The sequence below is a fragment of the Pelophylax lessonae genome (assembly GCF_965119305.1).
Source record: "Pelophylax lessonae genome assembly, chromosome: 1".
NCBI classification, from domain to species: Eukaryota; Metazoa; Chordata; class Amphibia; order Anura; family Ranidae; genus Pelophylax; species Pelophylax lessonae.
The window spans coordinates 821,002,311-821,018,576 of record NC_138768.1 but is presented as its reverse complement, the minus strand read 5'-3'; the positions used below and the strand labels follow the sequence as shown (position 1 = coordinate 821,018,576).

Sequence of the window (16,266 nt, the reverse complement as noted above, 5' to 3'; positions counted from 1 at the left end):
GAGGACGCACCCATTTTCAGCCATCTTCCTTCCGGGTCCACAGACTCTGGCTGTGTGACCAGCCAGAGTCGCATAACATCACTCCAAGGGTGGCCGTTCCTTGAGACCCCATGTGTCGATGATGTCATCGGCTGCATATACAGTAAATATCTCCTAAATGGTGATATTTACAGTACCTATAGGTAAGCCTTATTATAGGCTTAGTTATAGGTACAAACAATCAATGGAAGTTGACTTCCTCTTTAAAGTTGATCACCAGCCAAAGCTGTTTTTCTATTCTAATTCTAAACAGAGTAGGGAATGAAGGGTTAAAACTACAGTTAGGGTTTTCTTTTTTTTGCTGTATCCTATTGATAGATTTCCCCTCACTTCCTGTCCCAAAGATACAACAGAAAGTGAGTAAAACCTCTCCACAATGAAGGCAAATCTCCTTTTAGACAGCTGTCATCCTAACAGTTGTGCTCATTGGGAGATTTTTCCTCACTTCCTGCTCTGGGAACAATTGTATAATGTTGAATTTCCCCGTGTTGGGTTTACCATTACTTTCTTTGGCAGTGACAATGGCTACAAGGACAAATGGAAAGGGTAATCTCCCCCTCTGAAGGGACACAGAAATCAATAAAACCGGACAATGATCCTAACCATTCCAGACTATTTGAAAAAGTGTTTCTTGGATAGAGATACGCTTTAACCACTTCAGCCCCGGAAGGTTTTACCCCCCAATGACCAGGCCATTTTTTGTGATAGGGCACTGCGGTATGTTAGCTGACAATTTCGCTGTACCCAAATAAAATTGATGTAGTTTTTTTCTCCACAAATAGAGCTTTCCTTTGGGGTATTTGATCACCTCCACCGTTTTTATTTTTTGCGCTATAAACAAAAAAAGAGCGACAATTATAAAAAAAAAAAACAATATTTTTTACTTTCTGCTATAAAAAACATCCAATAGAAAAAATGAAAAAAATCAAACTTCTTCATCAATTTAGGCCAATATGTATTCTGCTACATATTTTTGGTTAAAAACATCCCAAAAAGCGTATATTGATTGGTTTCCACAAAGTTATAGCGTTTACAAATGATTGGATATTTTTGTGGAATTTTTATTTATTTATTTATTTACTAGTAATGGCAGCGATCAGCGACTTGTAGCGGGAATGCGACATTGCGGCAGACAAATCGGACACCTAACTGACACTTTTTTAAAGACCAGTAACACCTATACAGTGATCAGTGCTAAAAAATATGCACTGTTACTGTACTAATGACACTGGCTAGGAAGGGGTTAACATCAGGGGCGATCAAAGGGTTAAATGTGTACTAGGGGGTGCTTGCTAACTGCGGGTGGGTTGCTTTGACTGCAAGAAGACAGAGATCCATGTGCCTGCTTAGCAGGAACACAAGATCCCTATCTTCTCCTCTGTCAGAACGGCAATTTGCCTTGTGGCCGGCTGACATTTGGTATGCCGGACCCGCTAATTGGCTCCCCCTCTCTCTAATCAGCGTGCAATCAGGTCTCCAGCGGAGCTCGCACGCGTGCCACCCAGAGGCTATTGTTTGAAATTACGTACAGGTACGTATTTCACGCAAAAAAAGAGCTAAATGTACATTACGTGGTTGGCTAATGGTTAATATAAGCAATAAAAATGGTATTAATCCCTCTTTAAACTGGTTCTTCAGTCCCCTGTGAGAACATTTAAAGTCAGTAGCTACAAAAACTGTACCCGCTGACTTTTAATAAAGAGTCACTCGCCTGTCCAAGGATCCAGAGCCGTGCTCACCCGAGCCCAATCTTCACTGCTCTTCGATCCTCATCATAACTGTGGGCAGCTGACTGTGACTGCTTGCAGCTTCACAGCTGGCTGCCCACTGCGCATGCGCGAGCTGCGCTGTGCCTTGTGAATGGTCCTGCAGTCTCTTGGGACCTGTGACGTGTCCCATGAGGCTGCAGGGAAAGATGGGGGAGGCAAACTGCCGCTCCAATCGCCTACGCAGTCAGAGCGGAAGTGGGAGCAGGACCTGTCAAGAACAGGTTCCCCCCCCCAAAAAAAAAATATGCTAATGTTGACAGAGGAGGGTGGGATGATGAAGAACAGAAAAACATTCCCTTTTGGGTGAAGTTACACTTTAAGCTCTACCTAATTAAAATTAATTGGAGATTCTTGTCCTCGCTCTTAGCACCTTAACAAAGGAGCAAAAGGCAGCCTTGCATGCACAATAGACATACTGTATTTATCAGCATATAAGAGGCTGCTGATGGGCACTTATCAGGCTGCAATAATGAAGCTGCAGATGGGCACTGATCAGGCTGAATTGATGGGTGCTGGTTAAGCTGCAGATGGGCACTGATCAGGTTGCATTGGTGGGCATTGGGGAGGCTACAGATGGGCAATGATCCGCTGCATTGATGGGCAATGGTAAGTCTGCAGATGGGCACTAATCAGGCTGCATTGATGGACAATTGTGAGGCTGCAAATTAGCACTGATCAGGCTGCATTGATGAGCAATGGTGAGGTTTCAGATGGGCACTGATCAGGCTGCACTGATGGGCAATGATGAGGCTGCATTGATGGGCAATGGTGAGGCTGCATTGATGGGCAATGGGGAGGCTGCATTGATGGGCAATGGGAAGGCTGCATTGATGGGCACTGATAAGGCTGCATTGATGGGCACTGATAAGGCTGCATTAATGGGCACTGATCAGGCTGCATTGATGGGCACTGACCCTTATTTTGTTTCAAAGTTCTTTATTTAAAATGTACGTTTTTTTCCTGAAACTTCCCTCTTAAAATGAAGGTGTGTGTTATATGCCTGTGTGTGTTATACGCTAATAAATAAATATCTTTAAAAGAGAAGTGTGGGATAGCAAAGAAATAAACACACATACTTACCTATATGGCTACAGTTGTCCTTAGTCCATCAGTCTGATGCTGCAGCTGTCCTCATGCGAATTGGATGCAAGGAAACCCACATCCAATTCGCATAAGTGTAAACCCAGCCTAATACTATTTATCATCAAAGGTGCAGGGGTCAGAAGTATGAAATATAAAGCCCAGCGTACACACACATACACACATATTGTAGGATGCGGCAGTGCAAACACAACCTTGGTTAGGATAAAAGGAACTTCAAGAGTGTAAATTCTAAGAATGTGGTATCCACTGGGGAAATTAGCTGCCCTAGGGCATGCAGGTGCCTTTTAGAGCTTGATATGTTTTGGTGGGTTTGCAGGTAGTAATGTGGAATACTGGAGCGATTACACATGATATGGTAGGGTGGGAAGTGCTTAAAGTTTCTGTGCATCCCCTGCATCTGTGATATCTCCTGGATAGTTGGCTTCTCTGGGAATGTAGGTATCTGGAAAGTTAGTTCTTGGGTTTGCAGCCACTCTGAGGTCCATGGGATGACAAAAGAATCCAACATAGTTTGGTAGGGAGTGATATCTTTGTAATGAAAGACCCAAAAGGTGTTGTGGAGAAACTGAGCTGGGGTTAATATACGGGACACTGGCATGCTGACCATAGTGATGGCAGAGTTGACACAATGGGGCATGGAAAACTGTTGGTGATTATTCCAGCCAAACGGAATCTCAAAACCCTCAAAAAATTAGCATGGACTGCTGGTAAACTGACATTCATTTTTATTTATTGATGGATGGCAACTCTGCATGGGAAAGGGGTTTGAACCTGCATATCCCTCCCTTTATCTTTGCCCATATGGGAGAGTTCAGGAAACGTGAGTATGTGCTGCTGGGTTTCATTAAAGGTGTTCTGTAAAGAAATGTATATTCCCCACCAGTAACTCCTGTGTAAGAATACTGCATGGTTGATATTTAATTGTATTTAGGGACATCAAGGTAAAGAAAATTGGTGATAGGGCAAAATGACTGGAGTGTAAGCAAAAAAATGTCCCTGCTAATAAATCACATCTTGTAACCCTTCTCCAAAAGAAAGTTCCAAATGCCGTCCCCGAAAGGGCCAAGTACAATGTAAAGTCCACTAACCTCCTCCTAGACGTTACTTACAGGAGATTTTTAAAAATCTACAGCCTGATAAATATAAAATCTGCTCCTCCTATATACTTTTTTATGCTATATTTTAGTCATTTGAATCATTTTATGGAGATGTAATTTTTTTTGTATCTGTTTTAGGTACAAGAAGAAGAAGATGCCGGTGTAAACACAGGTCAGTATGTATTTAAAGCTGAAGTCTGCATATATTTTGCCTTTGGTTTGTCCCTTCTTCTATCAAGAACATGCTAATGAGATTTTTTAAATTAAAGGTTTCCATTTTCACGGAACGGAGAATTGATGAATGATTGAAAGCTCCGCCCCCTCCATTCATGGATCCTGTTTCATCCATAGATGCTGTAGTATAGCTTCTATGAATAGGGCAGCTGGGCGGTAAGCAAGGGGCATAGTCGGGCCCTCTTGACAGTTTATGACAGCCCTCTAGTTATAGTAACCCCCACTGCACCGTTCAAACTAAAAGAATCAGTACAAGAGACACATCCTACTGACTGAATGATATGTCCCTTGTGTTGATGTTTTTATTTTAATTTTAGCAACAACCAGTTCACTGCCAAATGTATATCTAAAAATAACTTCTACGCCTTCCCTTAAAGTGTATGTGCGACCCTAACATTATACTTCTCTTATTTGAATTCCTTTTGGTTTGTTAAATAAACAATTGGAAGTGTTTGGTCATCTTTGTGTTATAAGTGCAAAAACTGGTGATCAGAAATTCAGAGCTGTTCTGCCCCTGTGCTCTCCGTCTGTGTTAATTCAGAGGGACTACTTAGCCTTCCTTATTCCTATTAGTGGCCATGCCTTGGAGATTAGTGGCCATGCCTTGGAGATAAAAAGAGTGGGGATGGTTGAGTGGCTTAGCAAAAGAAAAATAGGCAGGGCTGACACCACTCAGTCAAAAAAATACTGTGTCTGAGTCTACAACAAAAATTAGGAGCTGAGTGCATTTCTGGCAGATCTGCATTTGGTATTTTATTGTACTTGCAGGGTCTTTTAAGGGATAAAACATGGGCAAATGTGCAAGGACTGCAGAGGTGTATTACGCTTTTTTTTCTATTTGGCCCTGGCATAAGCTTGAAAAAACACCTTGCGGTTCTACTCAATCACACAGCGCCCTAGGCACTATGTTGTTACAGACCTTGTTTATGGCAGCCCCGTAGGTATCTTTAACCACTTGCCGACCGCCGCAAGTACATATACTGCGGCGGTCAGCCCCTTACAGGCAAAGTGACATAGGGGTACGTCACTAGCCTGTGAGGCTCTGGGGAGCGAACGCGCCCCGCCGGATGCACGCTCCCGCTCGGGTCACGAACCCCCCTGCGCGTGTGCCCGGCGGACCCGATGTCCGCCGGGCACTCGCGATCGTCCGTTACAGCGGGAGAAAAGCAGGCAGCTAATGTAAACAAAGCCGCCTGTCATTCTCCCCTGTGTAAGAATGGTGATCATACGGTTCTGCTATATAGGACCGTTGATCTCTGTTCTTACACCTCAAGCCACAGCCAATCACAGTTAGAAACACGCCCCTAGGGACACACTTAGCCCCTCCCTCTCAAAAAAAGTTAACCCATTCACTGCCAGTGTCATTTTACAGTAACAGTGCATATATATAGCACTGATTACTGTAGAAATGTCACTGGTAACCCCAAAAGTGTCAAAAATGTCAGTCAAGGGTCCGATCTGTCCGCCGCAATGTCGCAGTCCCGCAAAAAAAAATCGCAGATCGCCGCCATTACTCGTTAAAAAAAAACACCAAAAATGACAAAAATCTTTCCCTTTGTTAGTAAACGCGATAACTTTTGCGCAAACCAAACCTTTTTGCGATTTTTTTTATCAAACATATGTAGCATAAAACAAATTGGCCGAAAATGTTAAAAAATTTTGATTTTTACATTTTTTTTGGGAATTTCATATAAAAAATGTGAAAAATATTGTTATTTTTGCAAAATTTACGCTCTTTTTTTGTTTATAGCGCATGATCAAAAAATCGCACAGGTGATCAAATACCACCAAAAGAAAGCTCTGTTTGTGGGGAAAAAAGGACGTCAAATTAGTTTAGGTACAGCGTCGCATGACCGCGCAATTGTCCGTTAAAGTCAAGCAGTAAAAAATCGCAAAAAAAACCCTGGTCAGGAAGGGGGTAAAATCTTCCGGGGCTTAAGTGGTTAAAGCAGTGTTTCTTAACTCCAGTCTTCAGGGCACGCTAACAGGCCAGGTTTGCAAGAAAACTGAAATACATCACAGGTGATATTATTTGCTGCTCAGTGATTGCAGTATTCTAATCTGCATCTCCCCAAGGTTATACTTAAAATCTGGCCTGTTAGTGTGTCCTGAGGACCGAAGTTGAGAAACACTGCTTTAAAGAATAGTGAAACCCATAATTTATTTGTGAAAAAGTCATGAAGTTTGACCATTTCCTATTTTTTTTACACTACACCATGGAATTATCACACAATGATAAATAGCCTTTATCATTTTGCATTTGTTTGTCAGCATGATCAGCAGAGACAAAACCTCTCAGGAGTGTGATAATTGTCAAGGGCAGAAAAAACCCTAACCACAACGTGGAGGCAGGATGTGGCTTATTGTTATAAATGACCAAACAACATGTTAAACAAAAAACGTTTCATTTATTTTTTTCACTAGCTCTGAGTCAGTAGATATTGAACTGTGCTGAAAATGTTTAATGGCTTCTTAGAGAAAAGGATGCGTCCTCATTTATGTGTGCCTACGACAGTATATGACAGAGAGATAGGATGGTGCTTGAATCATTGAACAAAATGGCAAAAAACAAGAAGACAAGGCGCCTCTAAGTGCAGTAGGCTCAGTGTATTTATTAAAATGAAGGATTAAAAGCACTCACATGAGTAATAAGACAAGGGCATGGTATAAGAGCATGGTATAAGGTCCATCCGGAGTCTTCCAAGCCACTATGCTGAATACTGTGATGCTGTGCTGCGAATGTCCGGAGCGCCGCTTCCGGTGTGTGTATGTGTCCTCTCAGCTGTGTCTCAGCTGTCGGCGTGAGCCTCGTTAGAGCAGGGCGGGGACACAGGCGGCCGGCATCCAATGGAGCGGGTGGTGGGTGGTTACATGTTTCGGAGCTCATCTCCTTCGTCAGACCTTCTTTTAGCGGCGCTCCGGACACCTGCAGCACAGCATCACAGTATTCAGCATAGTGGCTTGGAAGACTCCAGATGGACCTTATACCATGCTATTATACCATGCTCTTATACCATGCTCTTATACCATGCTCTTATACCATGCTCTTATACCATGCTCTTATACCATGCTCTTATACCATGCTCTTGTCTTATTACTCATGTGAGTACTTTTAATTGTTAATTTTGATAAATACACTGAGCCTACTGCACTTAGAGGCGCCTTGTCTTCTTGTTTTTTGTCATTTCCAGAGCAGCTTCTCTTGTCAAGTGCTGCAGACAGGGCCGCTGATAGGGGGGGGGGGGCACCAGCCCTCTTGTAGGGGGCCCGAGCACACAGGGGGGCCCACACAGAGAGGGGGATTAGTAATGGACAACAAATACAGAAATCTTCCTCCAGCACCTGAATCTGATCTGTCCCCCTCCCTGCTATCAGCTTTTATCTGTTGAGAAAGAGACAGTTGTCCCTCACTAATCCCCCTCCCTTGTGTGGGCCCCCCTCCCAGCACTTATCTCTGCTCAGGAGTTTATTTGTAAATTGTAACTTTGTTTCTCTCTCTCTGTCTCTCTGATCACTGAGCTCCAACTGCCCAGCCTGTATATTTTTCTCATCTCATCTTCTTTTTTATTTAACATAGTTTTTTTTTAGATTTAGCAGGAATTATGCGAGTTATGTTATATTTGTGTCTGATCATAGTGATTTTGTTGTAATTTTAGCTAAATATATCTTTAATATTTTCTTGGGGGGGCCCTGCCAGGTAGTCTGTACGGGGCCCCGCGATTTCTAACAGCAGCCCTGGCTGCCGAGGTGCATTGACTCAGATCTAGCCTGCTAAGATCCACGGAAGTACACTAACACCCCCTTTTTTTTATCCTGATTGAACAAAATGGCACTGTGCTATTTTAGAAAAAATTGTCATTTCAGGATTGCTTCAGAATTTAATGCTTACCCACCAAGACTTCACATAAGCCCATAGGGTGTACACCCTACTATGTCATCTCTGCCTAGCTGCCTTTGTAAGCCTGGCTTCACACCAGTACATTGCACAAATTTTGTTCAGTGCTTTCCAGTGCCATTGATTTAGCAAGACACCCGAACACACATTTGCAATAGGTACTAATGCTCTCATGCTGCAGCTGCAGCACACCCCAACAAACTGTATGTGCATTGTGGTGCATTGTGGTACACTGCGTTTAAAAAAAGTGCAGGCACTGTTTTCCATTTGTTGCTGTACAAAATACCAGTAAAGCATTCCAACAGACTGGAATGCTAAGAAGGGGTCCTAAAAAGAGCCAGGGTTTTCCTCTTCATTGACCACTAAAGTAAACAGACAGTAATAACTACAATGTTAGTATTTCCATACAGGATAATAGTTAGCTGCAGCAGACAGTAGCAACTAACTATAAAAACATTAAAAAAGTTTAAAAAATTTACTTTTCCATGTAAACCCATATTAATGCCTTATCACATGCTTAAAATATACCCAGCCAAAACATATTTCCTATTTTTGAAATGAAGGTTAGAAACTTGATGGATTTTTTAAAATCAAATATTCTTTATTGAAAGTTTTTGCTTTTTATACATACATTCCACAGACAACATTTAATCACAACATCTAACAAAAAATGTTTTCATTATTACTTTTGCGCAATGATTAAATCACTCATATCGTTAGCATCCTCTATTCTCTTACTTAAATACAACTTTCATTTTAAAATCCAGAATATGCCTCTCAATCTATTTTCCCCAGAGACAGTATATCCTGCTGTCTTCGCTCTCCTATCTTTCAAGGGACTGGTCCCATTTTATCTATTCAGGGTTTCCATATTTTTTTTAATTTATAAGGGCATCCCCACTTGGTATATACAGATTTTTCCTTTCCTATTGTAGCATTAACTACTTCTACCCATTCTTTACATGTTGGGGGAGCTGTTGCCAACTGCGCAATCAGTTTTGGTGCTTGAAATAGGCACCTAAGCACTGCTATTTGTGTGCTACTTGATGCATTAACTCTACCTATACAACCCAGTACACATATCTTTGGATCTTTACATTAGTAGATGTCCCATTAACTACATTTATAGTGCTGAGAACCTCTCAGTTTTGGGCATCTCCAAACCATGTGAATAAGATCTCCCTTTGGGTTCTCACATCTTGGGCATTTAGCATGGGGCCTCCGCCCGAATGCTAAAAACTATTTCTGGGGAGTACAATATGCCCTATGTAACAGGAATAAGTGTGATACTATTTGTGAGAGGGACAGAGATACCAACGGACCCAATTTCAGTATACATTTCCACTGCTCATCTGTTATATTCCCTGAGTCTCCCTCCCACGACTCTTATAAGGGAGGTTCTCAGTCTCCTTCACTGCCACTTTGCATATGTCTACGTAGAGACCTGAGATTAGTCCCCTGGAGACATCTGCGTTTGATTATTTTACAAAGAAGAGGCATCTTGCTCCAAGCCAGTGGTTTTTCCTTTAAACTGCGTGTCCAAGGCATGTCTAATTTGTAAGTACCTATAAAAGGATTGGTTTGAGATATCAAATTCCTCTTTTAGTTCCTGAAATGAATTTAAACCAGTGGACTTATATAATTGCACAAGGCGAGTTATACCACATCCTTCTCACTCCCTGATCTTCCCTACACTGTGTAGTTCCAATAAATATTTATTATCCCAGAGAGAGGAATGTTCCATATATCTTTGATAACCCAGTAACCCTTTAACTGTTTTCCATAGTTTTATTACCAGCAAGAGTGTAGGACAAGAAAAAAGACTCTGCGTCCACAGCCTCTAGTATTGTATAGTGGCAAGTACATGATAACATCTTGTTTCTACTTGACTCTCCCCCTGTAAATAAGTTATAACCCTTTAAATGTTGCAACTGTGTCGCAAGGAAGTAACTCCAGGGGTGCGGTAGTGTTATCCCTCCCTTACCTTTTGGTAATTGTAGCGTGCGCAACTGTATTCTAGCGTGACCTCTAATAATTCCCTAAAAATTGTGTCTATTTTCTGGAACCACTACTTGTGTATCCAAACTGGAGAGTTATGCAATGCATACAGAAGCTGAGGCATCCAAGTAATTTTAATTAAATTACATCGTCCCACCACTGACATGGGAAACAACACCAAATCTTCCCCTACGTTTAAAATTAGCTACCATTGGAATTATGTTATCAGCAATATACCTTCCTGCAGAAGTGGTAGCTGCAAATACAGTGAAGGAGTTTAAGCATGCATGGGATAGGCATAAGGCTATCCTTCATATAAGATAGGGCCAGGGACTATTCATAGGATTCAGATATATTGGGCAGACTAGATGGGCCAAATGGTTCTTATCTGCCGACACATTCTATGTTTCTATGTTTCTATACTGCTTAGGGTCCCTTGCTATATGTATCCCAAGGTATTTCATTTTATTGACTACCTTTATTTGTGAAGTCCCAGGAGGTAGAGGGTCTTCAAGGGGATCCATGGGGAAGATTACAGTTATTATCAGGCCAGAGAATTTCCCAAAATCTGTGATTATGTTCATCGCGGCCGTCAATGAGGACCGGGTACCCAAAAATAACAATACATCTTCCGCATATAATGCAATCTTTTCCTTGCCAGATGCCCTCTTAAATCCTTGGAAATCTGGCGAGGACCTAACAGCAATAGCCAATGATTCCATTGCAAGGGTGAAAAGCAGGGGCGATGAAAATGAAAACACTTCTGAACACTCACCATTTATTCTCACCTTCGCCTTAGGTGTCCTATAAAGCAACCTCATCTAGTCAGTAAAAACAAGGCCAAGCTGAAAGGCCGATAAGCCAAAGATAATGCCATTCAAAGCTAGTAAAGGCCTTGGCCGCATCAAAAGATAAAATACTCCATGATCCCATATTATTCGTTGGAATTTGTACATTTAGGTACTTTCGCCTTATGTTTTTACTAGTAGACCAATCCGGTATAAACCCTGACTCATCTGGATGTATGAGTTTCTGGATAATTTATGTAGTCTCGCAGCCAGAATTTTAGCCAAAAGTTTCATATCCATACATAATAGGGATATTGGCCTATAAGAGGATGGATTAAGATGGTCCTTCCCTTCTTTAGGCAAAACAATTATGGTAGCTTCCCCCATAGAAGAGGGCAATAAACCTTTCCTTGCTACCCGCTTAAACACTTTTATCAAATATTTCCCCATAATATTTATATGCCTCTACTGGCAAGCCATCCGGCCCAGGAGACTTTTGATTTGCCATTGCTAATACGGCTTGTTGTAGCTGCTCTAGGGCTATAGGAGCATCCAGCATTTCTCTATCTTCCCTGGTGAGACACGGGATCCTCTGACTTCTAAAAAATCCCCACATTTCCCCTTCTACATCTTCATGCTGTGAATCATACAACCCCTCGTAGTATTCTTTAAACATGTTTTAAATTTCTGTGGTACATGAGGTGACCCTGCCAGTAGCTTTTTTAATAGCAGATATGACTGTAGAGGGTGAATTTGTTCTTACCAGGGCTAACATATGTCCTACACTCTCTCCGGCTGCATAGAAACACTGCTTTGGAAACAGCCACTTATTCTCTGCCTTAATTAAAACAGTTTTTTTTTATATCCCTGCTGTTTATTTGACCAGTCATGGGACAGATCTTCCATATATTGTCTTTCTGCTGCTATCACCTCCTCCCTAATGGAAAGTTCCCTCTCCCTAGTGTGCCTCTTAACTTTTACTATAGGTTGTATCAATATTCCCCTAAGGTACGCCTTAAAGGCATCCCAAATAACCTCTGGAGATGCGTACCAGTATAAATCTCAATAAAGTCCTTCAAAGATATCAGAACTCCTGCAGGTTCTCCTATTAACTCTAACCAGAAGGGACTTAATTTCCATTCCCTCTTACTACGTTTCCCCCCCAAGCACACGGACAGCACCAATGGGGAATGGTTTGAAAGACCCCTAGGCATTTAACTTATATTTTTTATAAAGTGTAATACATTTTCATTGCCCAGAGCTGTATCAGTTCTGGAGAGTGTAAGGTGCATTCTGGAAAAACAAGAATATAGTTGACCATTTGGATTTTGCAGTCTCCAGATTGCCTTCAACCCCACCTGCTTCAGTAATTAAGATAATGGGTTATCGGAAATGTGGTCAGTCCATGTATCTGGTGGGAACTTATCCACCCGCCTGTCCAAAACCATATTAAAATCTCCTGCAGCCAATACTGGTTCTCCGGGCTTATTAGATATATACTTTACCAGATGGTGTAAGACTTCAGCCCTAAATGGCGGAGGGATTTATATATTAGCCAAAACACACACCACATTCTCTAGGGGACATTAAAGAAAAATATACCTTAGTTCTATTTCAGACTGCATAAAATTTATTTTCCTTCTTTTTTAAATCTTATGTCATACTTACAAATCCTACGAGCAAAATAGCCACCCTAAGTTCCTTTTTGTCCTTTCATTTTTCCCACTATCACTCCAACGTGTCTGGGTGCCTCTGTCTCCACTCTGTCTGATCCAACTAATATGTAAATACCATTGTGCAATAAATGGCATATAAAGTTGTATTCCTGTTACAGCTCAATGCTCATTTCCATGTACTGAGTTTGAATTTCAATTGAATTCCTAAAAAATGCTTACAATGCACTATAACAGCTGTGAAACTTATAAAATATATTGGCTTTCAATATGCATTCTCTTATTATTATTTACTCTGGAGTCCTTTCTCATTTTTATCCAACTATGCCACGACTTCCATTGGTGTATTGAAAAAAGAGACTTTGCCAAAGCTTTCTATAAGCCAGTTCTCTAGGAATCCTATAGGATTTGAACCCTCGCTGCATTCAGGAAGGCCCAAAATTCTCACATTGTTCCTGCGCAATCTATTTTACATTTCCTCCATCTTAGATGTGTATTCATTTATTTTCTCACTGATTGCTTTTAATTCCTGTTTCACCTGGTTCAAATCATCCTCCACTGAACTTATCCTCCCCTCCAAAGCTGATGTTCGTTCACGCACTTTTTGTACATCATGCCTCAAAAAAGATATATCTTCTCTTACCCTTTAAGTTGATCAAACATTTCAAATAGAGATGACTTACACAGGAGTTGACTGCTTGCAGGACTTTCTTCAGAGAGGGTTCTTCCACTATCAAAGCTCCAGCCTCAGCAGACAGCACCATACTTTCAGCCATAGCTGTTGATCCACTTACTAGATCAGTCCCTAAAACTGCCTTGGGTTTTTCTGGACTTTTCTTTGCTGGAGACACCTAGGTTTTGGATTGCAGCAATGTAGATTGTCCTCCCTTCTTTGGTGTATTTGCGAATCATTCCAATTTAGCTGCTGCTTAGCCTCCCTTCTCTTTTGCAGAGTGCTGTGTTTGTGTGCAAGCACCATCATGCTGCACTGATTCCTCTCCCTTCTTCCTAGTCATGGGGTCAGCACACCCTCTGGGGTCAAGCTTCATTCAGCTGACAGCTATACTCCACTACCCTGAGGGGGTCTATTGGCGCACATAGGGGCCGGTCCTCTGGTTTACCTGCACCTCCATACCAGAGCGCTGTCACAACCCAGCCCAGTGGACAGCACTGATCGCCAACAAGCCTTTCTCACGCTGCCGTGGCTCACAGCACACAGGATGTCAGAAGCAAGGAACGCGAGCCTAGCTACACATGTCTCCTCACATCAACATCAGGCCATGCTCTCCCCCCCTGCTGGATTTTTACTTCCATCTGGGACTCATCATTGGTAATAGTTGGAGGAATAGTACTCCATTCTTGGTGTCAGTGGAAGAAAGGGTACCTCATTGTTGGTGTCAATGAAAGGAATAGTGCCTCATATCAGTGGGAGTACCAGAGCTTCTCATCAGTGGTAGGAACAGTGCCCTAGGGTCCTAATAAAGGCATGCAAAGGGCCTATGGACTAATGTTTGGGGACCACTGGGCTAAACTATTGCACCAGGACAGGAAGTGAGTGGAAATATCTCTAACAGAGCCCCAGATTGCAAAAGAAGCTGGCAGGGATTCTAACTATTCCCAACTATATTAAAAAGTTGAAGAAAAAATAGTTTTGGCTGGACATGGATGCAGTTTAAGCAATTTGTTTACATAAAAAAAATGATGTTTCAACCTACTATCAGTGTGAAATTATAGTTCCTACTCTTGTTCACCTGGTATAGCATGGCACAACAAGTTCCATGTTCTGCTGCAACATTTCAGTGAATATTTTGTAAGGCCTTGTGGTACCATGGTTATGAAACTTTAATGGGACATCACCTACCAGGTCAGTTGTACTATGTTATAATCAGTAGATTTACTGATGTTTAATCCATTTACCCACCTTTTATTTATCCACTGCTTCATTACCCATGAGGATCCCTTTGCAAAGTGAAAAGTCTGGCTTCAGTTAGCAATGACCTCCTAGGAGGATAAGATGAGGTGGTCAGCTGTCAAATTACCAATCAGCATATCATGTGAGTTAGCCCATCCATTTTATGCATCTCAAGTGCTGGGTAATGTAACCCACTGACAGATGCTGACTACATGGAGGAGCTCAGATATACATGAAGTATAAAAATTGCATGTCATCGGTAAATAATAGGCGTTGATGTCCCAAGAGCCCCCACTTTGATGTAAGTTCATCACAGTTCACCCCAGGGAAATGTAGAATATGTCAATGCATGAAAAAAAAGAAAATGTATGACAAAATATTTTCTGTTTTCTAGGCCCTTGGATGAAAACAATGGTCAAATGAACATCATGAACAAATACAAGAAGTAATTGTGGTGGACCTCCTCCACGCTGGCCTATCTGCTAACAACCTACTTAGCTTTTTCTATGAATAGTACAAGGACTAAAATCTTATCTTGTGCATACTGTACAGGCTTTTTGTGTCTTTTGTTGCCTTTTTAAAGTGTGCAAGTGTGCCTGACAATTTTATGCAACCGAGGAGGTCATTATATAGGCTCATTTAGTATTTTTGAGCTTGCAGTGAACTGAGTTGCTAGAAACTGGTGTCACCAACTTTGCTTTTTATCTACCAATTTCTGCAAGATTGGGTTAGCATTTATCCTGTGCTTGTCTAACATAGTCCCAAATTAAATTATCCAGTTTGTCATGCTGCTTGAAGTAAAATCAGAGCTCAGAAGAGGAGCTGATCACACATTGCCTGGGGAAAAGGGTAGCATCAGAATCTGAAATGGCTAGACTGGGGTGGGTGGACAAATGCAAAATCAAGCAGTTGCGTCACTTATCCTCGGAGGTAAGTGATATGAATGGGTGGGATGCTAGTGCACAAAATGTGGCTGTTTTTAAAGGGCGAGGAGCCACTTTCTGGGAGAATGTGGCGGGGGGGGGGGTCTTTTGCTAAATCTGGGCTTCTGTGTAAATAAATGTCCCTGCTTCCCAGTGTCTGGTGTTGAGATATATAGGCACCAGTGCTAGTTGAATCCAGTGCTAGTTGTATCAAGTGCTAGTTGTATCCAGTGCTAGTTGTATCCAGTGCTAGTTGTATCCAGTGCTAGTTGTATCAAGTGCTAATTGTATCAAGTGCTAGTTGTATCCAGTGCTAGTTGTATCTAGTGCTAGTTGTATCCAGTGCTAGTTGTATCCAGTGCTAGTTGTATCTAGTGCTAGTTGTATCCAGTGCTAGTTGTATCTAGTGCTAGTTGTATCCAGTGCTAGTTGTATCTAGTGCTAGTTGTATCCAGTGCTAGTTGTATCCAGTGCTAGTCGTATCCAGTGCTAGTTGTATCTAGTGCTAGTTGTATCCAGTGCTAGTTGTATCCAGTGCTAGTTGTATCTAGTGCTAGTTGTATCCAGTGCTAGTTGTATCCAGTGCTAGTTGTATCCAGTGCTAGTTGTATCTAGTGCTAGTTGTATCCAGTGCTAGTTGTATCTAGTGCTAGTTGTATCCAGTGCTAGTTGTATCTAGTGCTAGTTGTATCTAGTGCTAGTTGTATCCAGTGCTAGTTGTATCCAGTGCTAGTTGTATCCAGTGCTAGTTGTATCTAGTGCTAGTTGTATCCAGTGCTAGTTGTATCTAGTGCTAGTTGTATCCAGTGCTAGTTGTATCCAGTGCTAGTTGTA

At 41.8% G+C, this 16,266-nt stretch overlaps 1 protein-coding gene across 1 annotated transcript in view; it reads left to right on the top strand.

Annotated features, from left to right (window-relative positions):
• Window positions 1–15,249, top strand: part of CD8A (CD8 subunit alpha) — a 55,826-nt gene extending 40,577 nt beyond the window's left edge. The window contains exons 5-6 of the mRNA XM_082243503.1: window positions 4,148–4,181; window positions 14,904–15,249. Of these exons, the coding sequence (XP_082099629.1) occupies window positions 4,148–4,181; window positions 14,904–14,958 (89 nt within the window). The 3' untranslated portion in view covers window positions 14,959–15,249. The remainder of the gene's footprint in view (window positions 1–4,147; window positions 4,182–14,903) is intronic.
• Window positions 15,250–16,266: the final 1,017 nt, after the last annotated feature.